Genomic DNA, 24,966 nt, shown 5'->3' with positions numbered 1-24,966 from the left:
AGACACATCAGAAAACGGGAGCGCTGAGGGCTTTGATTAGAATCAGAATGGGTTCACTTAAAAATCAAACTCAATATTTAAAAAAAATAATTCATGATTTTGAAAATTATTTTTACAAGAAACCATATTTTTGTCATTTACCACAACTGGAAAGTGGAAGATATTATATAATATATATAGGATAAAAAACATATTTTGGTATAGGTAGACGCTGCTGTAAACTTTGGCCGATGGTTTTAATGACCAAATTGACACACAAGTATCTAAATTAAAAGAATACAACAGCATCATTACTAAGTTAAGAATGGTTATGGTTAAATGAATGCTATCAATTTTCATTACTTCCCCCCAAAAAATTTTACCTTGTCTACCGTTTAATTTCCGTATTGGTATATATGCAGGACATGCATTATGGGAAAATCATTTAATATTTTGTCATCTTTCTTTCGATCCTGAAAATATTTTTCCTTAATTATTAATAGTTCATCTTTAAGGAAGAGAATGACAACTTCGGTAAGAATTGACTCTTTCTATATTATTATTTACATATTACTTTTGTACACGAATTTTGATTTAGATCTACTACTATTGCGTATAAAGTCACAATTACGTATAATTTAATTTTTGATGTAACACGTCTTCGGATTGGCTGACAGTATTTTGTCTATCAGCTAACAGACTTAATTTTGTCATGTGACTGTGACGTCGTCAACGTGTTTTCATGATTAACTTCGGTTTAAAATGGAATTTAGAATTCAAATATAAGGAATGACTAACATTTTTTCTGCCTATTTCTTCATAGATAGAACAAATATTACAGTCATTCATTAAATAAACCAAACTGATGGATAGCTTGTGTATATTTTTATTCTTTCCTAATACGGAAATGATCATTTACGCCTGATCAGATTGACGATTGATGTATAATGAGTACATCTCGCACATTAAAAAGAGGGTTAGAATAAACTGGTTCCTTTTATGTTATATCCTATGGTACATATTTTAGTACTCATGACGCAGAAAACTCAATTTAAGCTTGGAATTGAATACTGTTGGAAGTCAAGTTCCAATATTGCAAACCAAAACATTACAAATTCGAATGTATAATTTAAGTATTGTCAACGTCACTGGACTCTGAACATCTTCGCTAGCCAAGGGTTACGATCCACTCCCGTTCTCTTCACGTGACTGAGAGAACGTGAGTGGGTCGTAACCCTTGGCTGGAGAAGATGGACTCTGAACGGATGGAACCACAAAGTGACTGAATAACCATTAGTATTCGTAATGACCCAAGGAAAGATATACTAGTTATCCAAGTTGTATTTAAGAAGTTTATTGATGTGTAAACTCGGTCGGTGCACTTCCAAAACTTTAACTCCGAAGAACTTTTATTTAATTTGTGAAGAAAGTCTGAATTTACATAGTTAATAAACTTATTGAAAATAACCTTCATAAGTTATAATTCCAATAAAATGTAATTAAATACTTTCTAAGGCTTGAAGTGTTGTGATTGAAGCTTTTTTACTTTTTTCTTTTATATGTTCTATTAAAGTATGAAATATTAATTCAAATCAAACAAAAAAATGACGCAGAAAATTGTCCCTCATTGAGGCATGTTTACTTATTTTGGGAACGAATTTCGATCTATTGGACAGACTTATTGGTAAAACGAAGGTACTGGTGCACTTGACAAGGCGTAACATCTGTTTGTTGTTTATCTTAGATTTATGTTCAACATTAAATGCATTTGCGAAAGAATGATCTTTTGAAGTATAATTTGTGAATAACATAGGCACAAAATAATATCACACATATTTCATTGAACCGTAATGAAACCGTACACGAACTACCAAGGACTTGACTTATTTTTTTATTGAATTGTCTATACTTTTACGAAAAAGGTTTTGTATTTATGTAAACATAGTTACCCATCTTGAATAAGGTATCATATTCTTGAATATGAATATATTTGCTGTTAATGATAACAATCAAACTGAAAATGTCAATGTAGCATACTTGTTATAATGATTTAATGATTAGATACTTAATATGCATATTGAAAAAAGTCCTAAATTGGAAAATCGACAGACAAATATTTGAAATTACCAATACTTTCAAAACCCCATCACAATTGGAATATACAAATGTTTACTTATTTCTATTTATTTTAATTAATAGATAATGGGAGAAAGTGACACCTGCCCAATATGTCTTGAGAGATTTACATCTCCAAAAATTTTAGACTGTAGACACACATTTTGCTTAAGATGTTTAAAAGCTTATTTCGATGAGATCGGACCAAAACAGAACACTATATCTTGTCCTCTATGTCGCACACAATGCAAAATACCAAATGATGGACTTAATCGTTTAGTGACGAACTATTTTGTGAGTATTTCCGAAGCAGATAAATATTGCATGAATTGTCAAAAGCAACTGAAAGATTCTGGAAGTTGCAAGGATTGTGGTTTGTCTTTATGTGTGGTTTGTTCTGAAAAACATTCCCATTCACCAACCAACAAAGATAACAACAATGGCAGTGACATAAGTGAAACCAGAATAAATTTCCACGCATCATTTTTACGACGATTAGGGAATTTAAAAACAGTAAATTTTTATAAGCTGGACACACATTTTGTTGTTGAATCACTACCAGAAAACGACTGTCGTATCATACATTCAATACGACTTGCTTCTTCTGGTAGTGTTTTAGTAGTACCTTCTGGTGTTCCATTCATATTACTTATGAATCAATATGGGGAAACAATAGATAAAATTCATACACCACATCAGTGCGTAGGGATATGTGAACTAAACGCAGGTGATTTATTGGGGACTTTTCCATTTAATCGAATTATACTTTCCTACAAATTCGGTAAATGGTCTACATTCGTTGATTGTCCCGATTTTCTCCCTGTAGATATAGTTCAGTTATCAAATGGAAACATACTGACGTGTGGTAAGAAGCTGGATATGTCTTTTATAAGATCCGGACAGGGATGTTTACAACTATATTCTAATTTCGGAGAACTTCTTCAAACACTTGACAGTCAGTTTGGAATGTTTGATTTTCCACATAAAATTGCATATGATAAGGAGCATGACGTAATCGCAATTGCAGATATCGAAAACAATACCGTTACAATTGTACATGATAATGATGGACGGTATGCAGTATATAAGGGTGGTAACAAAACAATTGAGCAAATATCGGGATCTTCAATTCTAATAGAACGGCAGATATGTTTTCATGCTTCAGGGATTTGTTCTAGCTCTGACGGTAATTTTATTATTAGTACACCTGAAGGCCACCTTCATATAATTAACAAATTTGGTGAATTAGTTGCATTAGGTATAACAGATTGCGAGGATAAATTTGGAAGATTAGTGCCAGGTATAGTATTAGATGATCATGGAATCGTATGGTGCAGTGACTCTCTTAATGGCACTATCAAAACGTTTAAGTTGGAAAAGTTTGGGAATAATTTAGGCAACTGATATGCTGGTGATTACAAATCGAAAATCATATGAACTTTAGTTATATATTCCTTACATTTTTACAATCTGTTATAAGTGTCTCCTTTGTTAATTTTCAATTTCAATGTTGTAGGCTATGTTTTACGTTGAGTCACTCGTGCTGAAATAGACTATAGCATATATTAATACTCAGTTTAATAATTCAAAAAACTAATGAAGGAAACATTTTGTGAGAAGAACGAAACTGTATGTATCCGATATATTAATACAATTGTATCCTTATTTGGTTTTGTTTTCATAAAATGAGTTGGCATATGATAATTGTAACACATTAAAAAAAATATGCCTAAAAATACGCAATCTGAATAATATATGAATGTGAGGATTTTGCAAACCTGTAGCTTGACTTGATGTTTAAAACAACATCACAGAGACATGTTGCTTTCAAACAGATAAAGAGTTCAGTTTTAAAATATCATTACTTTCAGACTGTATATTGTTACTTTACATTATAGTATTGTCACATATAACTTGTTACGTTTACAACAGTAAAAATCGTTCACATAAAAGACCATTAAACAGTAAAACTATTAAACAAATTACAAGGAAATCATTTTAAATATTTTAATTCAAATTCTTTCTTTTTATCGTATAAGGTATAATTTTTTTTTATCATATTCTGTATTTTTATCTTAAAAATATAAAAGTCAATATAAGGTTGACACTGCAGAAATATTCATAGTTTTGTCTTTTTTTTAATTTTCCCTTATGATATTTTATTGGACGTTCCATGGAATGTCTTGAAGTGTTGCGCGGCTTGGTTTATCATTTATTTCAGCTAACAAACAAAAGAGCCAACAAGGGTTCTTTTAAATTGATTGGATATTTTCTTTTTCCTTGAGATTTTGGTTTCATGTACACCTGACTCATATTTCTTCTTTACCAATGTATAAATTAAAATATGAAACAATTGTTACATGACATTTTAACATTTCACTGAAATTATGTGGACAAGATATCGTTATTGTGATATAATTCAATAATTGTTATCTCAACAGTGAGATTCATTACATCCAATACTTGCTCATTTCATAACGTTACGAGTATGTATTCGTACACATATGTTGCTGTTTCTACGCCCTTTCTTTATTTTCAAAGGATTGCCCTTTACTACACTCTCTCAATCTGAGGTGTAAGATTATATTCTCAGGATACTCAAACAAACGACCCAATCATTAATTGGCGAATACCACCCACAACCCCCCCAAAAAAACATACAAACAAGCAATCCAAAACAGACCAGATCGAACAAAACTAAAATCCATTTACGTCAAACCAATGATTAAAAATGTTGTGTCTAAACTTGTAAATACTAGAATAATTGAGGTACAATTTAATTGTGATAAAGGTATCGAATTACAAACGCTTTCGTGGTATTTAGTTGTGTCAAAACTGATATAGCGATATGGCGTTATTGTTAAATTTATTTCCATCGTTTCATAATTCTCTTCCTGACTACGTACTAAATTATCAGATTTGATTTTTTTTAACAATTGACACCAATTTTTAAACACTGATCTTAAAATTGTCAGTAAAGCCCATCAAAGTACTTGTTTTTTAAAAATCGTTACGCCAAAAAATCTTGCATCATTATGGTCTAATATGATTCGACGTTTGAGCTTTAAGAAACTATTCAAACTTTATAAAATTTAGTGACATTTACCAGAATTGATTGAAAAATATTCATTGTGTATTATCTTCGATGTTTGGTGTTATGAATGGCGGAAGTCATCCTTATATGCTACATAAACTTGTGAAGTCAGGACTCCAAATTAGGATTGCAGCTTTTACAGAAACTTGCAATTGTCAAGTTGACAATATATAACAGTACATAATAATTCATGTTGACCGTTAGAGATTACCAGTTTCACTGATGATATCAGATATGTTCTAAATGTGGTTTAGTACAATCCTGTACCTTTTTCAAGCATGTGACCTACTGAATTAGACTTATAACCGGTTTTGCACTAACCTGAGTAATACGACGGGCGCCGAGAACCTTCTTGCCCTTCCAGAGTGCATGAGAACTTATTTTTTGGTTGGGTTCGTAATGCAGAATCTTTAGTTTTCTATGTTTTGTTTACACTATTGTTTGTCTGTTGGTCTTTTTCTTTTGCAGCTAGTCCTTATCACTTTTTTTTACTTATGAGTTCGAAGGTCCCATTGGAATATTTCAACTCTGTGTTACAAAAACTTGTTTGCATCCTAAGTTGTGTTGTCAGATTGACTATAGTTAACTGCAATTAAGGATTCCTGCTTTTACAGAACCTTGTTTGCTTTCGACCTAGGATAGTCTAGTTGACAAAACAACGGTACATAAGGATTCCTGTAGTAAATTTCTGTTATAATCCTTCCAGTGATTGGATTGGATTTTTATTGTTATGCCTTTTCTGTAATGCTTAAAAAATATTAATAGATAAACGAAAGCACGAAATAAAACATGTGAATTTGTTAGATTATCATTGCCTTCTTTGACATTCTTTATAAAAATAAGGAGATGTGGTATACTTGTCATTGAGACAACTATATAAGCATGCTTTGCTGAACTGAAATCGTCTTGGTAACTAATACATGGCAAAATTGGAATCGTGGATTACTTCTGGTCTTAGCGTTCAATGAAAAATATTCAATGCAAGGTCAAGAAAACAAATTGAACAAATGGAAATTTTACGGACGCCATCACGATTTGGTTGACTGTTATGATATAACCGCAGATGATATCGGATATGTTCTCTCTGTCGTTACTACAATCCCCTTCCCTTTTCACGAATATGACCTTCCGAATTAGACTATTTACCGGGTTTGTAATAACATGAAGAACACGACAAGTGTCACATGTGGAGCAGGATCTGCATACCCTTCCGGAGCACATGAGATCGACCCCCCCCCCCGTTTTTGGTGGGGAAAGTGTTGATTAGTCTTAAGTTTTCTATGTTGTGTCTTGTGTACTATTATTTGTCTGTTTGTTTTTTTTTTTTTTTTTAAATTTTGTTTGTTTAAAAACATAATTAAATATTTATTTCCAATATTGGCTTGTTACAATATCCTTCAGGAGTCCAAGCTCCTTCTGATGTTCCCTGTTACATTCAACTAATCACCCAGGGTAGTGATTAGTTGTAAAATACATATTACATTTTGTACATCAAATACATATTAAATAATATCACTTAATCACTTGATATGACTATTCATATGTTTGCTAATAGTTGCTAAAACATTACTTTTAATTTTCAAACATACTCTTCTATTGAACTCATTGAGAAAAATTGAGAAAACATTGACATTTTTTGTCTTTTGATCAGATATGTAGTAGGCTTTGTAAATTAAAAAAACCCACAATTGTTAACAAATAGTTAAAAATATTCTTCTTCAGAAGTTTTATATCCATATACTAAGTGTCTTAGTTTTATCTTAAAAGTTATTTTACTGTTCTTTAAAACTTCATTTATTTTATTCCAAAAAAGTTTTTAATACGGACACAGTATAAAGAAATAAACTCATCATAGATACCATGACTAAATTTTTTTATATACGCCAGACGCGCGTTTCGTCTACAAAAGACTCATCAGTGACGCTCGAATCCAAAAAAAGTAAAAAAGGCCAAATAAAGAACGAAGTTAAAGAGCATGGAAGACCAAAATTCCTACAAGTTTTGCCAAATCCAGCTAAGGTAATCTATGCCTGAGGTAGAAAAGCCTTGGTATTTCAAAAATTCAAAATTTTGTAAACAGTTGATTTATAAATATAACCATATCAATGATAATTCATGTCAGCACATGCTGACTATAGGACTGGTGATACCCTTGGGGAAATAAATCTCACCAGCAGTGGCATCGACCCAGTGGTTGTAAATAAACTAGTGATCATAATCTTCTTCTTGTGTACAAAAATTACAAGAACTATTGTTTACAATTTTCCACCTGCATAACAGTTTCTTTGTAGGTAGAAAATGTTGTAGTTATTTCCATCTAAAAATTCTAAGTTTATTTTCTTTTAAATATCTAAATAAAAATTTATATAAATAGTTTTGATATGACACATCATCTATATCAAATATACACAGCCATTTTTTTGGTCCAATAGCTGGTTCAATTTTTTTTATCTATTAGAGACTTATATAAAAGTTTATTTGTTAATGTTTCTAATTTTATAGGTAAACCATCCATATAAATTGGTTTCTTTTTATATTAACAATACTTTTTATAGAATTTTCCGATTTTAAAATTGCTGCCCAGTCTTTTGATATTGATTTTTTTCTAAATTAATATCAGCTATCCAGTTTGATTTATGTTTTAGTTTATTTAAAATGATGTCGTGAGAAATACAGCCTTTTTCATCTATGATATCATTTACATAAATAAGATCGCTTTTAATTCATTTATTTTAAATATAGCTTTATTTTCAAATTTAATAAATTTATTGTTCCAAAATATTTGTTTTCTTATATTTGTAAATGTTTCTGTTTTTGTTTTTTTTGTTTTGTTTGTTAAACCTCCTAAAGTTAATTTCGAACATTTAATGATATCTTTATAAAAATCTGGGGTGTGTTCAATGCTTTCGTCTGTCTTATCCACACTGTTTGTTTGAAACACTAACCAGTTTGACCAAAAATTATAGAAATAATGTTGAGGTAATTTTCCACCCTCCTTCACAATCATGTACTAGTCTTTTTACCCACATAGTTTTTTTTTCTTTGTTGTCAGTTTATTTTCTATCAATGAGTTTGAATGTATCTCTGCTATCTTTCGCCCCTCTTTTTGAACAACAAATCGTTTAAGAAGTTGCACAATAATGATTGTCTGGTATGACGGCGGGATTATTTGAGTATACACGAGAGAATGTTTGATAAGAGAAGAACATTAGCCTTCCGATTATCCACCTAATTACTCATAAAAAAGATTGCAAAGCTTCTATAACGTGGAACATACTTGGCACTTTCTCTATATAGACCTCGTCCCCATTTGATCGTATGTGGTTGATACTTTAAACATATCGAACAACAAAAAACCCAGACATTTAGTCTTAGATGCATGATTTTTTAATTAGTTGTTAGAGGCTTTGAACTAGCTCTCAGTTAACTGCGGGTACTCTCAGATCTGTACCTAGTGTCTTTTTGTTGTTGGGATGTACAAGTACCCGTCCACGTCCACTTCTATTTTTGTCCATCTGATGAGTTAAGTTTTTTTCAATTGATTTTTATAGTTCGTTCTTATGTTGTACTGTTATACTACTGTCCCAGGTTAGGGGAAGGGTTGAGATCCCGCTAACATGTTTAACCCTGCCACATTCTGTATGTATATGCCTGTCCCAAATCAGAAGCCTGTAATTCAGTTGTTGTCGTTTGTTTATGTGTTGCATATTTGTTTCTTGTTCAGTTTTTACATAAAGTAGGCCGTTAGTTTTCTCGTTTAAATTGTTTTACAATTTTATTTCGGGGTCTTTTATAGCTGGCCCGAGAACACAGTTATTTCGTAGTGCATTTCTTTTAGACAATAAATTCAAATTAAAAAAAATCACACCTGCTTTTTCTCAAAAAGATTTTTACAGTGTAGTGTACTACCAGTGAGACAAATAATATCAAAATTATAGAAACTTCTACCAGCTCTAACTCAAAATATTGACAATTCTGTGTTAAGGGGGTGTAAAATTCAGTTTGACAGCTTCAGACGTGATAAAATTTGACCTTTTTGTACTGGACCAAATCACTACTTAACATAAAGATTCGACACCCAATTTGTTTTTCAAAATGTAATTACATCCCCCTACTTAATATTTCATGCATTTAATATCAAGAAATAAATTGGGAAAGTGTATCAAATAAAACATGCAAGTTATACACTGTTTACACTAGGGGCTATATTCGTAGACAACGAAAACCAAAGGACGATAACTGTGTCCTTGGACCAGCTGACTATGCAGTATGGGCTTTGCTAATTGTTGAAGGCTGTACGTTGACCTATAGTTATTAGTTTCTGTGTTTTTCTGGTCTCTTGTGGAGAGTTGTCTCATTGCCAATAGTTATCAAAGGTACCAAGATTATAATTTAGTACGCCAGACGCGCGTTTCGTCTACATAAGACTCGTCAGTGACGCTCATATCAAAATATTTATAAAGCCAAACAAGTACAAAGTTGAAGAGCATTGAGAATCCAAAATTCCAAAAGGTTGTGCCAAATACGGCTAAGGTAATCTATGCCTGGGATAAGAAAATCCTTAGTTTTTCGAAAATTCAAAGTTTTGTAAACAGGAAATTTATAAAAATTACCACATTATTGATATTCATGTCAACACCAAAATGATGACTACTGGGCTGGTGATACCCTCGGGGACGAAACGTCCACCAGCAGTGGCATCGACCCAGTGGTGTAAATAGTTATCAAAGGTACCAGGATCATACATCATCTTTTTTTTTTAATACTCCCATTTCATAAACCAAATTTATTTTATTTTTCTCTCACGAGGACGTTGAAATTATAGTTATCAAAGGTACCAGGATTATAATTTAGTACGCCAGACGCGCGTTTCGTCTACATAAGACTAATCAGTGACGTTCATATCAAAATATTTATAAAGCCAAACAAGTACAAAGTTGAAGAGCATTAGGATCCAAAATTCCAAAAAGTTGTGCCAAATAATGCTAAGGTAATCTATGCCTGGGATAAGAAAATCCTTAGTTTTTCCAAAAATTCAAAGTTTTGTAAACAGGAAATTTGAAAGCATGTTCAATGATCATTGAATGTTTTGCTTGTTTGTTAGACAGATTATGGATTCAATTTTGCTTTTCCTTGCTGTCTGTTGAAAGAGTGACGTATACTTTTCATAAAAATAAATTAAAAAAAAAAACAGGTATACTTCATACTATATGTGTATCTTTTATTTAATTTAATCCATGTTTTTTTTAAATCTTACTTGATACAAAAAAAAAAAGGTATTTTTGTCAAATACCACAAAAAGTAAATAAAGAAGATACGCTATACACTAAATATATATTTTGGTTAAGGTAGTCGTTGATGTCAACTTTAGTCGATGATTTTAATGACAAATAAGATTCTTTGTTTTATTCAAATCGAATACCAGACTAACATTAACCTTATAATATTCAGTTCGAATACCAGACTAACATAAACCTTATAATATTAAAATCGAATACCAGACTAACATTAACCTTACAATATTCAGTTCGAATACCAGACTAACATTAGCCTTATAATATTCAGTTCGAATACCAGACTAACATTAACCTTATAATATTCAGTTCGAATACCAGATTAACATTAACCTTATAATATTCAAATCGAATACCAGACTAACATTAACCTTATAATATTCAGTTCGAATACCAGACTAACATTAACCTTATAATATTCAGTTCGAATACCAGACTAACATTAACTTTATAATATTCAAATCGAATACCAGACTAACATTACCCTTATAATATTCAGATCGAATACCAGACGAATATTACCAAGCCTTAAGATTTTTTTAATGAACGCTAGGTTTTTTAATACTTCCCAGTTAAATTGTTTCCTCATTTACCGTTCAATTTCCATTATATAATTACACATAGAACATAAATAAGGAATATTATTTTTATATACATATATATATATATATACAACTCGTCTTAGTTGTCACTGACTCAGACGTACTTATATATATATATATATATATATATATATATATATATATATATATATATATATATATATATATATTGGCCTCTTTCTTTCGTTCTGGATTTTTTTCCATAGTTTTATTTATTTTCTTCCTCACAGAGAATGACAACTTCGGTAAGTATTGACTTATTTTTACATATTTCAGAATTCATATTTCACTTTTGTACCCGAATATTAAGGCAGATCTTCAATCTTGTAATTTTAAAAATGTTAATTATTATGAATAAACAATAATGTTGCCTGAATTACTCCCTCGTCTGTATGCATATTGCTTACTTGCTGGTGTTGTATGAAATATTTGTTTAAACAAAAATAGGGAAGGTTAATTAAGTTTCGGCCTCCATATTGCCTACCATTAACGAATGACGATTGTGTTTATTTTTTTGCTTTGCCGACAAGTAGCTCTCTTAATACAGCACAGTATATCAGTAAAGCCCCTCCCGAAGGTCAAGATGTGTTATTGATACATCTCTCTTTCCAACAAACAGAAAAAAAGTCTGAAAGACTTAAGTTTTTGAATGAATGTCCGAATTTGCATGTCAATAAACTTCGTTTAGACGTATGATGATGCCCAGATAAAGATATGAATAAACACTTACACATAACATAAGAAGTGATATTGTTGTCAATGAGACAACTATCCACCAGAGTCCAAATGTTGTAGCTGTAGGCACATATAAGTCACCATACGGCGTTCGTCATGTGCAAAACCTTTACCGTACATTAAGCGAAACAAACAGCTGACACAATATTCAACAATATATATATCAAGCGTCCTTATTATATTTAAACGCATAAACTGACACTCACGCTCATAATTAAAAATTGATAAAATGATTTTTTCTCTCAAAAAGTTTTTAGAAAAAGGCAATCTTTAATAGTGATAAAACGTTTTAGACTTTAAACTAAGTATTTCAGCTGACCAAAAAAATGCGTTTTTTATAGTATAAAATAAAAGAAATAACAAATTTTTCTATAAATTATGTGTTTTCTTTGGCGAAAAGTAAAGTCAGACAGACACAGTATGATTATCACACATACTATATAGAGGATCGAGAAGTTAACAAATAATGTTGGCTCCTTTTATTCCTTATAATGAACCCTTGTAAGTTGGTCTGAAATGAATAAAGAAACAAGCCGGCACGAAGAGGGGTACAGTTGGTTCCCATTGTATGCCGATTGTCTTTTGAAAAACAAATGTTTCTTAAAGGTTGTACGTATTTGCTGTACATTTTATCTTTTCAATGTATTTGAAATTACAGATGGACGAATGTGACACCTGCCCGATATGTCTAGAGAAATTTACATCTCCGAAGATTTTGGACTGTAGGCACACGTTTTGCTTGAACTGTTTAAAGGGTTATTCCGATGAGATTGGACCAAAACAGCACAAACTGTCTTGTCCTCTATGTCGCACAGAACTCAAAATACCAAATTACGGACTAAGCCATTTAGTAACAAACTATTTTGTGGGTATTTCCGAATCGGACAAATATTGTTTGAAGTGTAAAAATCATCTTAAAGTTTCTGGAAGTTGCAAGGATTGTGGTTTGTCTTTATGTATGGTTTGTTTTGGAAAACATTTCCATTCTCCACCCAACGAGGACCTTCACGATAATGGAATTGAAATACTAGACTCAAGAATAGATTTTAGCTCATCATTTTTACAACGCTTAGGAAATTTAAAAACAATTGATTTTTATAAGCTAGACACACATTTTGTAGTAGAATCACCACCAGAAAACGACTCTCATGTCATTTATTCAATACGACTTTCTTCCTCTGGCGATCTTTTAGTAGTACCTTCTGGTGTTCCGTTCATATTACTTATGAATCAATATGGAAAAACAATAGATAAAATCCATACACCACATCAATGCGTGGGAATATACGAAACAAATGGAGGTAATTTGATGGGAACTTTTCCCTTTAAAAGAACTATACTTTCTTACAAATTTGGTGTATGGTCTGCGTTTGTTACGTGTCCAGATTATTTTCCCGTTGACATTGTTCAGTTAACAAACGGAAATATACTAACATGTGGTAAAAAGTTGCATATGTCATTTCCAGTATTCGGACAGGGATGTTTACAACTATATTCTACTTTCGGAGAACTCCTACGAACAGTTGACAGAGAGTTTGGGTTGTTCGACTTTCCACATAAAATTGCCTATGACAAGGAGCATGGAGTAATTGCAATTGCAGATCATAAAAACCATTCCGTTATACTTTTACAAGAGAATGATGGACCCTGTGTCATATATAAAGGTGGAAATAAAACAATTGCGCAAATGTCGACATCTTCAATTCAAACTGAACGCCAGATATGTTTTCATGCTTCAGGGATTTGTTATAGCTCTGACGGCAATTTCATTGTTTGCACACCTGAAGGTCACCTTCATATAATAAACAAATTTGGGGAACTAGTTGCATTAGGTACGACAGACTGTGAGGATAGCTTTGGATTATTTGTACCTGATATTGCATTGGATAATCATGGGGTCATTTGGTGTAGTGACTCGTACTATGGTACCATCAAAACGTTTAAGTTGGAAAAATTTGCGAATAATTTAGATAACTGATATGCTTGGGATCGCAAATTGCAAATTATATGTAATGAAATAGGAAATGCCTCACTTATTTTGCACTTTATTCGTTTGATGTGTTTGAGCTTTTGAATTTGCCTTTTGATAAAGGACTTTCCGTTTTGAATTTACCTTGGAGTTCGGTATTTTTGTTATTTTACATTCTAATATATATATATATATATATATATATATATATATATATATATATATATATATATATATATAGAAAAGCAAGTACTTATATTTTTGGCGGTTGAGCAGCGGTATACTACTGTTGCCTTTATCCAGGTTATGTTCTACGGTGTGTCAATACTTCTGAAATAGGCAATAACAAAGCGGATGATTTGTGAAATAATTTTATCTTAAAAAAATATAATTAGAGGAATAATATTAAGTAGATAAACCCAACACTCCACTTTATTTTTAAACTATAGCAAGCTATATAGAAGGTTTCTTAGAACTTGGTATCATTTTTTTTCAAATACACGTTTATGAAAATGTAAATCAGAATTCCGGTTTATTTGTTCCTCTTTGTTATTTAAAACAAAGTGTATAGTAATTAGATATAGGAAGATGTGGTATGAGTGCCAATGCGACAACTCTCCATCCAAGTCACAATTCATTAAATTAAACCATTATAGGTCTAGGTACGATCTTCAAAACGGAGCCTTGGTTCGCACCAAAAGGAAGTTAGATGTTAGTACACTTTATACTTGTTAAGTAAGAGTATAAATGTATTTCGTAACTGGGGGAAAAGAAATACCTGATGTTTTAATTGAAAACTTTTAACAGTAAACCCTTACAAATATTCCATTCATGTCACTTCGGACCAAATGACCGACTTGTCTTCTTGAAAGTAAAATAAGAATTTCATGAATAAAATATAAGAGCTCGACAATAGTCTCATCATAGATATCATGTGACTTATAAAGTAGAAAGTTGTCGGGTTTCAACATCAGATGCTGTTTCTATGTATTTCTTTTGATAAATAAATACTTTTACTTGCACTCTATATATGAGTTATTGTAAACTTCTCTACTTTGAAAATTCGTCCCCCTTAAAAAAAAGAAAACAAAACTAAAAACCCACACCTAAAAATCAAACAAAAAATCATCATAACCAACAGCAGCAACAAATAAACAACAAAACAAACGTCCTGTTATGTCAAACAACTAATCATGTGCAGGCAATGTCTAAAAAGAGACAATAATCAGCTATAAGGAAGGTTTCAAATTACAAAAAGGAAGTAAAACAACAATTTCGCAGAATTTAGTCGTGTTTAACATCGTCATCGCGTTATCATTGATCGTTTCCTATTGTTTTGTATTTCTTTTCCGGACAATGCACTGGAAATGTTCAGTAAAAACATTTTTATTGAATAAAATACACAAATTAATCTACTGATCTAAAATTTCAGTATACTTCATTTAAGATTATTTAAGTACTTATTTCAAATCGTTATCTTGGGGTGTTTTTTTATATATCGCTTATGACCACTTTTTTGTACTTTAAGTACACAGTGTTTTGACTTTCTTTTACACAATTGTGATTTACCTGTTCTAATATATATGATAATCTCTCCATGACCAAGAATCTGTAGTGACAAAATGTTGTCTATTTTTTTTTTTTTTTTTTAATTTTACAAATATGTTTGGATTTTGACAATACCATATATATTTCCATCGCTACAAACGAGAAGAATAATGATTATTATCTTTAACTTTAAAATTAATATATTGTGTTTGATTGTAGGCCAAAGTTTAAAGTTGATTTGACGCTTGAGTTTTAAATTCATATATAAGAGATCTCGTAGTTAAAGGCATTGCATATGGGAAAATGTCGGTTGATTAGTGTATTGGAAGATAAAAATTCAATAGCAGTACATGTTTCCTGCTCTTCGGTTGGGTTGTTGGCGTTGTTGACTCTTTGACAAATTCCCCATTTCCATTCTCAATTTTATTGAAGATTTTGATAAGATAATGGAGTTTATTTTACAAGAAAGTTGACGTACACTTGTTTTAATTTAAAAAGTTGCCATTCTGGCATACGTAACATATTCAGTTTTTTTAAGTATCATATGACTTTAAGTAACTATGACTGTGTGTTAAGTAACAATAACTATGTGTTTGTCCTAATAATAAATTTTATAGAATGCAGACCTCGGTTTTTAAGTTATCATTTAAGATTGGTGTATTTGTTAATTTCTTGTTTTAAAGTTGTAAAATGTCCTTGTTTTTCGTGAAACTAACTTTACGGCTATAGTTTGATTTGACACTAATACTTTTATTTGGGAATAATTGTATGTCTTAGAAATATTGTTCAGCTAAATTTAGAAACTGGAAAATATTTTGTTTTTATTTCTCATGTAATTTTCTGTTTAGGTTCAGATTCGTATTATTTTGTCGAGATAAAAATCAGTTCCCAATAAGGAAATAGCACTCCAAAGTGATTGTGCAATTGTAATGGACAATGAATCAACTACAATTGGTTGTAAATTCCAACGGATATTATCCTTATTTTAGTAGGATTTTTTTTACAGAAGCACTTCTAATGTGAATACGACAGGAAAAGGTAAATAATATCAAATATTTTCAAGTGCTGTTTAAAATTTGAAACATAAAATTATTAGATAAATTCTGCGATCAAGCTTTTAAGATGCTCTTATGATATTAATGTATTTCTAATAACTACCTTTAAACACGTCCGCGTATTTCAAATATGTACACATCAACGATTTTAAAGATATAGTTTTAATGCGATTTTAAAAACACCATGTCTTGTATACTAGTAATAAGGAAAATGTATAATCATATAACGTGTCTACTTTTAGAAAGAACTGTAACACTTACTTCTTAAATATGGAAGAAACTGCAGCCACGTGTCCAATATGTTATGACAGTCTAACATTTCCAAAAATATTGGATTGCAGGCATACGTTTTGTTATAAATGCTTGAAAGATTATGGAGATGAAGTGTTATCTAGAAAACAAAAACTATCATGTCCGTTATGTCGAACTAAATTTAATATACCAAAACGAGGATTTAGTCATTTTTTAACAAATTACTTTGTGTCAATTTGTAAACCAGACAAATATTGCAAGAACTGCGAAAGGTCTGAAGTTATTTACATATGCTGTGGTGTCTGTGGACTAATCTTATGTAAAAAGTGTTTCAATACACATAGGCATTTTGGCCGTTCTTCTGATGAGTCCTCGGATGAAGAAGAAGACGTACATCAACCCAGAACGCCATTACAAATTCAATTCGCAAACAAACAACATTATGTTCAAACGAATATAGATTGCAAACTTGATACCCAATTCGTTGTAGAGATACCTGTCGATAATGAAGGTCACCACGTTATTTCTTCTCTATCCCCTTCAAAGAACGGGGGTATGTATGTTTTGTCGTATGATGTACCATTTATTATGAAATATGACCACAATGGACAAATGATAGATAGAATCAGAATACCAGACACACATAAATGCTATGCTGTTATTGAAATGTGTGATGAAAGTTTATTAGTGGCATTTCCCGACGAGAAACTGATTTTAAAGTATGCCTTCTGTGGTTGGTCACATTTCGCTACATGCATTGATTTCTGTCCAATTGATATGGTTGAATTATCAAACGGGAAAATATTAGCTTGCGGTCCTGATATATGGAACCCGATTTACAAAAAGAGCATTTCCAGGAGAGGACACGTGCATGTGTATTCTATGCATGGAGAACTGCTTTTAAAATTGAATGATATTTCAAAAGAATGTAATACACTCGAATTTCCACACAAAATGGCCTATAATAAGAAAGAGGAAACAATTGCTGTATCAGACCTGGAAACTCATTCTATTACAATTTTAAAAGTTTCAGATGGAAATTGTTTAATAAATAAAGCTAATATTAGTATGGTTACAATATCAGTACCATTTCTTGAAATAGAACATACAGTTAATTTTCGACCTACAGGCGTTTGCAGTACCGATACTGGACGATTTATTGTTTCTACTCCAGAAGGATGTCTCCACGTGATAGACGAACTAGGATATTTGCGTTGTATGGGTTTTACCAATTGTGAAGACAGATTTGGACGATATAAACCAAACATAGCGCTCGATATTAATGGATTACTTTGGTGCAGCGACTCACAATTTGGTACTTTAAAAACTTTCAAAATTACCAAATATCAGAATTTCTTCAACAGCAGCAATTAGTTAATCTGTACTCATTTCTCAAAAATAACTGATAATTGATATCATAGTTATAACTGAAGAACATTGAAGAAAACTTTTCATGATCGTACAACAATTTTGATGTATTAAATGTTTTCGTATGTGTCCTAATGAGTCATATTTTGAAGAATTGAGCGCGTACTATAAGAAATGTATAATTATATGTAAGGAATAAAAACCATACAAATTTGTTAGATATAGTAATACTTATCGTTTTTAAAAACTGAAAAGGCAAATAAGCGGGTACACAACAACCAAACAACACAAAAACACAAAATTTTAATATAAAGAACACATTGTGTGATGTCTTGTATTTAAAGTTGCTTGTTTCTAGTGAGTTACCAACGCAATTCAGCAACACATCCTTCTTGATCTGAATAAACTTCTATGTTACAAAATAACTTCCTCACAGTTGAGTTGAGATTAAATTACTTGCTAATGCAAATGAAAGCATTCACGACTTTATTAAAGCATATAATGCAATCACTTACAACAGTAGTTTATCTTTGGTACTATAACTGTTTTCAGATTGTGTATTCGTCTCCGCCGGAATAGATAATGATAAGTGAAATCAAAATAAACTTTACATATTCAAAGTAAATGCAAATGATCAACTAAATAAAAGAAAGCAGCAAGTTTAATTAGGGAATATGCATATGGTTACTGATTATTATTACTCTAAAGGATTTGCTTTCCATATTTGTAAAAATGAGTGATTTACCTGTGTATTCCTGCACCAACATAATAATTATTGATTGTTGATGATTGCTATCAAAACGTTCAGCGAAAAAAAAATGTTGAATATTCACGAACCTAACAGTTTTAGCACTGTGTATAAAAATTTAGGGTAAGAAAACACATGAATCCGAAACTGGTTTCGACAGTAATTGGGAGAGTATGGTAAGTAAGATAAAATAGAGGGATTTAGTTTTTGAAGCACCCACAAGGTAATTACTATTTTCGGCATTTATTTATGGAAATGTGTCCATACCCACAACGAGTGTTTCTGGAACAACCAGCATGAGGATCGTACAGTGTTTAAAAATTTAGAAAGCGAAAACCTGTATAAAAAGTACGATACATAAAAACCAAAAGCTCCCAAATAGAACAGAAAAATACTAACCATTGCCATTTTTTTTTCTTTAGGAAACATTAACTTAATTTATCAAATTAGCATGTGTTTTTTAAATGAGCATTTACAGGGAAAATATTTCATTAAATATTTGATAGGAGATTCAAAGTGCACAGATTCATCATGTGTACAAGAATAACACATAACACCTAGCACTACAAGAAATATTAAACTCTATTCGCCCATTTGAAGTTTTAGAGGATTGTATATCTATATATTAAATAGTGTTCAGAATAACTCATATATAAAGAAGGCATAAGCTGTGTAAATTAAAACGTACAATAAGTAAGCAAATGAGTAAATCAAATTTTACGCCAAGTAAAATCACAATGTAAAAGAATCAACAAAAATGGCTTACATAAAATATCACATACCTCATTAACTACCCATTTGGCTTTTTCACAACCACATATGAATTTACTTTAGTTGAATTAATCTTTTATAACTGTATTGAGATCATAACTCACAAGAAAAAGGATGCGTCATTTGATTGCTCATGAAAAATGAGTTGTCACAGTTGAAAACCCTGATTCGATTTATACTTATTACTTGGTCTGAACCACCTGATGTCAGAGATTTCATTGTTATATAATTCACGTTTTTCGTGGTAGCTGTCATATTTGCCAAAAAATTTCATAATCTATATTCAAATGGAATGGCTAATCAAGCTGGTTCTTATTAAGGATAGCCGACTTGTCCATACAACATAGGACATTGCCGTTGTTGAGTACAGATGTATTTAGTTCGTACAAACATATATGATCAACTGAAACAATGGCATCAAGTTTTTGAATGTATGTGATTATGAAAATATTAGTCTGTGATAGGTTTTTGATTGCTCAAGCATTCCAAAATCGTGAGCAAAATCGTTATTGTTTAACAATTGGTATCTGCATGGTCATTATTTTGAAATCCACTAAATGTGTGTGTGTATGGCCGGGAAGGATACTGATAAACAGTAATAATTGATGGAGAATATACCCTCAAACAGTGTCTCCTCGCTTTTAGATTTGTTGTCACCTGTTGTTAAAAAAATTCCTTCTCAGGATAAATATTGATAAAGTTAAAGCTAATTACATGTGCGAGAGGTAGCAATCAGTGATTGTCGATCCGTGGCAGCAGTCCTTTTGCGCCAATTGCTATTTTTCAGGGGTATCATTTGCGCCAAATTTTGTTTTCCAAATGTATCAATTGTGCCAATATTCGGAACTCATTTGCACCAGTTTACCTGTACACATATCTATCATATATATTAATGATTACTATATATTTATTCTTATTTTTTGCTTAAAAGTATCATATGTTCGGAGACATTTCACCATGAACATGAGCATCTGAAGAGAAATGACTTAAAATGCATTAGACAGTCAATGTACAAAGAGAGAATCAAACTTTTTGCTTTGCTTAATATTATTTAATATGACACTATAGTAAATATAATAAATAGAAGCTTTTGCTGAGTAAGTTTAAGCCACAAATGTTGTTGACACAGTGTTTTGTTCCCACCATACGTATGGTCTTTATTGTGCTATTAGGAATTATTATGAACTGTTTTATGCATTTCATCCTTCAATTTTTGTGCTTTTAGACAATAAAGTGAAGTTACAAGCTACTACATACATTAAATTGGGAGGTATCCATGCACCAGCAGTAAGAAAAAGATATGGTACAGAAAAGTAAACATTTGCCGGTTAAACTACCGGTTCCAAGTCCGAATAAAGGAGTAAGGAAGTAATTTTTCTTCTAATTGGCGCAATCGTATATTTTATATTTGGCTCAAATGATACCATGTAATTTGAAAACATGTGGCGCAAACGTATCATTGAAGAAAAAAAGTTGTGGCGCAAAAGGACGCATTTTTGGCGCAATCGGATCTCTCCCCGATCCGTAATACCTGTGTATAATAGTAACGTGTCACACCTTTGGTGAGAGTAACATCATTAGGTTGTTCATCTCCATAATATTTTTTTAAAGAAAAATGACAACTAAGAAACAGCAATGCAAATCTGAAAAATTTGAACTATTGGTAATATTCTATAATACAGAAATTATTTTAGGGACTGTGCAATATTTTTCTGAGGGTGGGCCGGTGTACAGCAAATATTTAAAAAAAAAATGTATGCCCCGCCAATATTTATTATAAAAAAAGTTCTTGCCCTGCTTCAATTTATGAAAAAAAGTCCTTGCCCCGCTGGAAAAAAATAAAACCCATATATGGAAACATGATATTTTTTAACAAAAATGCACAACATTCAATAATACATGTATATCAGAGTTGATATTTCAACTCAAATGCATATAATTCAATATACTAAAGATTTTATTTTTGAAGGAAGTCAACTGTGATTGAATGTAAGGGTACAATATATTTTTTTGTATTTATCTATGAATAATTGCAGTGTGTTTATTTACAAAATAAATTTTATTACCTATTGAAATATTTTCTAGACAACTATTTAAAAAGACTTCCAAAATTTCATAATTTTGGTGTAAAATGATAGTGGGCATCAGTTATACTATTTTGAAGCTTTTTATAAGTACATTTGATTTTTATCACAAAGAATAAAAATTATTCACTGAGAACAATACTGTGTTGAGAAAAGTGCTGATTCATCATAATAAGTCAAATTGATGGGTACTGATATAAAATTTATTCTAGGAGTTCTTAACTATATTGTATAAAAGGCACCAAACTATAGTTCTTTTGTATTTCTTTTCACCTTTCGCAATAAATAGTTAAATTGGAAACACCAGAATTCAAGTCGCGCGACAAATGTTTTTAACAGAGATATTTGCCTTCTTTGCTGTGTAATTCCCTAATGTATCACTTGGGTATTTCTCTAGCTATTAAAATTGGAAATGTTCTGATTAAGTTTGTACTGTTTATGGAGTAAGGCAATATTTAATCATACTAGAAGCATTTTCAGTGTTAAAATTGTCCATCTAAGAAAAAAGGCCTACTCAGTGAGGCCAAATTTAGATAGAATTAATATTCTCCTGTGTAGAGAATTTGTTCACATTCTTGGCAATTCATGCAGAAAATATTTCAATAGTGCTTGATTTTGTAGTTTATATCTTTAATTATATCAGGCATATATATTTTTTCATTTTCTACTGTTTGCAAGGACTTTTGTTGAATTAATACTCCCAAGGGACATAATTCAGCTTTTTCATAGATTAAATTGTAATTCTTTTAATGTTTAAGAATTTAATTTTGTCTTGTTAAAGATTTATTTAAAATACAATTGAAGTTGTTTTACGTTTAAGCATTTATTACCATATGTTATGTCATATGTTTAATTTTGAAAACATTGTTTATAGTTTTCCAGAATTTTGATCAGAATTATATTTTTTTTAATAATGATTATTAAAAGCATAAACACAAAAATATATTGAAGCACTGTATTTGGTTATTTTGTTTTAAATTCAATTGTTCTTTTTCTATCAAGTTACTTTTTTCCACAGAAATCACAAATAGTTTTAATCTGTTATACTCTGATTTATTTTTTGTATGCACACACGAAGGGTGTTTAAAAAAGTGTGCGCCCCGCCAAAGGTGTGTTACAAAAACTTTGCGTCCCACTCATTAATTGCATGTAAAAAGTATGTGCCCCGTCCATGTTTGCACCGGTCCCACCCTCAGATATATAAATATTGCACAGTCCCTTAGTATCGCCTGAGATGCTTGAGATATATTATTGGGTCTGTTTTACGAAGCAAATATGTATAAGTTTTTATCATAACTTTTAAAGATTAAACACATATATATATATATATATATATATATATATAAGAAGATGTCGTATGAGTGCCAATGAGACAACTCTCCATCCAAGTCACAATTTGTAAAAGTAAACCATTGTTGGTCAAAGAACGGCGTTCAACACGGAGCCTTGTCTCAAGTCTTTTCCTAAGATGCTTTATCTGCAAACTACGAAACGACTTTTAGATAACTTTAAATGTCACGAAGTTACCAGTAGGAATATAGATATTGTTGATTGCTACTATGTAACAAATTATTTGCATTAATTTTGATCATTTCACAAGAATTCTTTGGTAGACAGGAAGAAATTGTTAGAGTTAACTGATTATCATTTTGACAAATACATCCTTAATGTTTCATATGAGACTTATACATCATAAAAATTATATTGGTCGCAGGTTTCATATATAATTATAGAAGTTGGAAAATTATAAGAAGATTCAGAAAAAAATTGTCCGGTTGATGACTAATCTTTAAACAAAATTTAAAAGAATGAACGAAATAATTTAACAATACCATATTGATAATATTTACATGCTTTTTTGCCTCGCCTTGAGACGAAAGTCGCGGGTACAAATATTCCGTCTGTCGTAGTCGTATATCCATTGTACTTGAGCAGACTGTTTTGACATGCAAATTTCTCACTTATCATGAGAAAAACTGCATTTGGCATATGGAATTCTTTCAAGGTCTACATACCTGTCTGACAGACTCACTTTACCTTGACTTCATTTCATGGATCAGTGATCAGGTAAAAATTGTGTGACTTAGTACGTATCTAACGACAATATGTCAACTGTTTTTGGTGTAAATATGAAAATAAGAAGATGTATTGTGATTGCATATATTGATTGATTGTTGGTTGCATTGGCATGGTTGCATATAAGACAACTCTCCAGAATGATTTAAAAGTGTTCATGTCTGTCCGGCAGGTTTCATTTGAACTTGATCTCTTTTAAAATGTTAATTAGTCAATGTTTACTTTTCGCGGTTTTATCCATTTCTCGAATACTATACAGCAATAATACAACCATATTGTGTTTCATCTGACCTTGACCTAATTTTCATGGTTGATTTGTAAATATAAAATAAGGACAAGTGATATGATTTCCAATCAGAAAACAATCATAGCCCAAATGAAGCAGATTTAAGCAACTTTAGGTCATCATAGTCTTTAACAACGAGCAAAATATATACAGTATGAAATACCCCGACATGATAAAATGTAAAAAATTCAAAACGAAAAAGGCAACAACCTGATTAATTCAAAAAAGAAAGTTGTTTCCTGCGGCAACCATTTGTCTTAAATTTCCCGATTTGAAAAAGACATATAGAATGTGGCGGGGTAAAGATCCATCTTCTTCTAACCTGGGACAGTGGTGTGACAAAACAAACTGCTTTGCTCATCAGATTAGCAAGAGGCACCACAAATTAACACCTAACATAAAGACAAAATATAGAACGATTCGAACTCCCGTAAAAGTAATGCCAGATAATTCTCCAATAAGAATCGAATGCGGTTATGTAAGACTGATAGTGATTCTCTATTGCAGTCTAAAGAACATAAAAACATACGAGCAGGTTTTCGTTAATTACTTTAAAATACATATTATATTAAAAACATTTTATCATCAAATTATATAAATATACAAAATTTAAACAGAGAATTATTTCCTTTGGATGTTAACATATTAATATACATATGACAAATTTAGAATAGATCTAGGGTAAAGTCTGCTTGTGATGTGTGTTTTTTGTTCACGTGTCGCTATATGAGATCATAATGTAAGATTCAGACCTTCAAGGAAGTTGTATTTTATCATACAAACAATGGCAGTTTTAAAATATGGTTAACAAATGGAAACTATTTTAGGAACTATATATATCTTCTATAATAATTGCGTAAACAGTTTTCCAATATAAGAGCTTTTTGCACGGTTTTGATAGCATTTTTTCAACATATGAACTGTTATTTTTTAATCTTTTTTTTTCACTTATCTTAACATTATAAATATTAAACGTTTATATAAAGATAA

General features: G+C 31.1%; 3 protein-coding genes across 3 annotated transcripts; all 3 read left to right on the top strand.

Annotated features, from left to right (window-relative positions):
- Positions 1–413: 413 nt before the first annotated feature.
- LOC143064278 (uncharacterized) lies at positions 414–4,386 on the top strand. Its single transcript, XM_076237013.1, has 2 exons — positions 414–513; positions 2,179–4,386. Exons 1-2 carry the CDS (start codon positions 502–504, stop codon positions 3,496–3,498), a joined length of 1,332 nt encoding a protein of 443 aa, XP_076093128.1. The 5' UTR covers positions 414–501; the 3' UTR covers positions 3,499–4,386.
- Positions 4,387–11,223: 6,837 nt separating this feature from the next.
- LOC143064277 (uncharacterized) lies at positions 11,224–13,931 on the top strand. Its single transcript, XM_076237012.1, has 2 exons — positions 11,224–11,329; positions 12,478–13,931. The coding sequence occupies exons 1-2, from the start codon at positions 11,318–11,320 to the stop codon at positions 13,795–13,797; spliced, it is 1,332 nt and encodes a 443-aa protein (XP_076093127.1). The 5' UTR covers positions 11,224–11,317; the 3' UTR covers positions 13,798–13,931.
- A 114-nt stretch (positions 13,932–14,045) lies between these two features.
- Positions 14,046–18,229, top strand: LOC143064276 (uncharacterized). The gene is made up of 2 exons (XM_076237011.1): positions 14,046–16,374; positions 16,634–18,229. Exon 2 carries the CDS (start codon positions 16,662–16,664, stop codon positions 18,015–18,017), a length of 1,356 nt encoding a protein of 451 aa, XP_076093126.1. The 5' UTR covers positions 14,046–16,374; positions 16,634–16,661; the 3' UTR covers positions 18,018–18,229.
- Positions 18,230–24,966: the final 6,737 nt, after the last annotated feature.

The sequence above is a fragment of the Mytilus galloprovincialis genome, chromosome 2 (genome assembly GCF_965363235.1).
Source record: "Mytilus galloprovincialis chromosome 2, xbMytGall1.hap1.1, whole genome shotgun sequence".
NCBI classification, from domain to species: Eukaryota; Metazoa; Mollusca; class Bivalvia; order Mytilida; family Mytilidae; genus Mytilus; species Mytilus galloprovincialis.
Note: the sequence above shows the minus strand (reverse complement) of the source record. Positions and strands in the feature narration are given on the sequence as shown.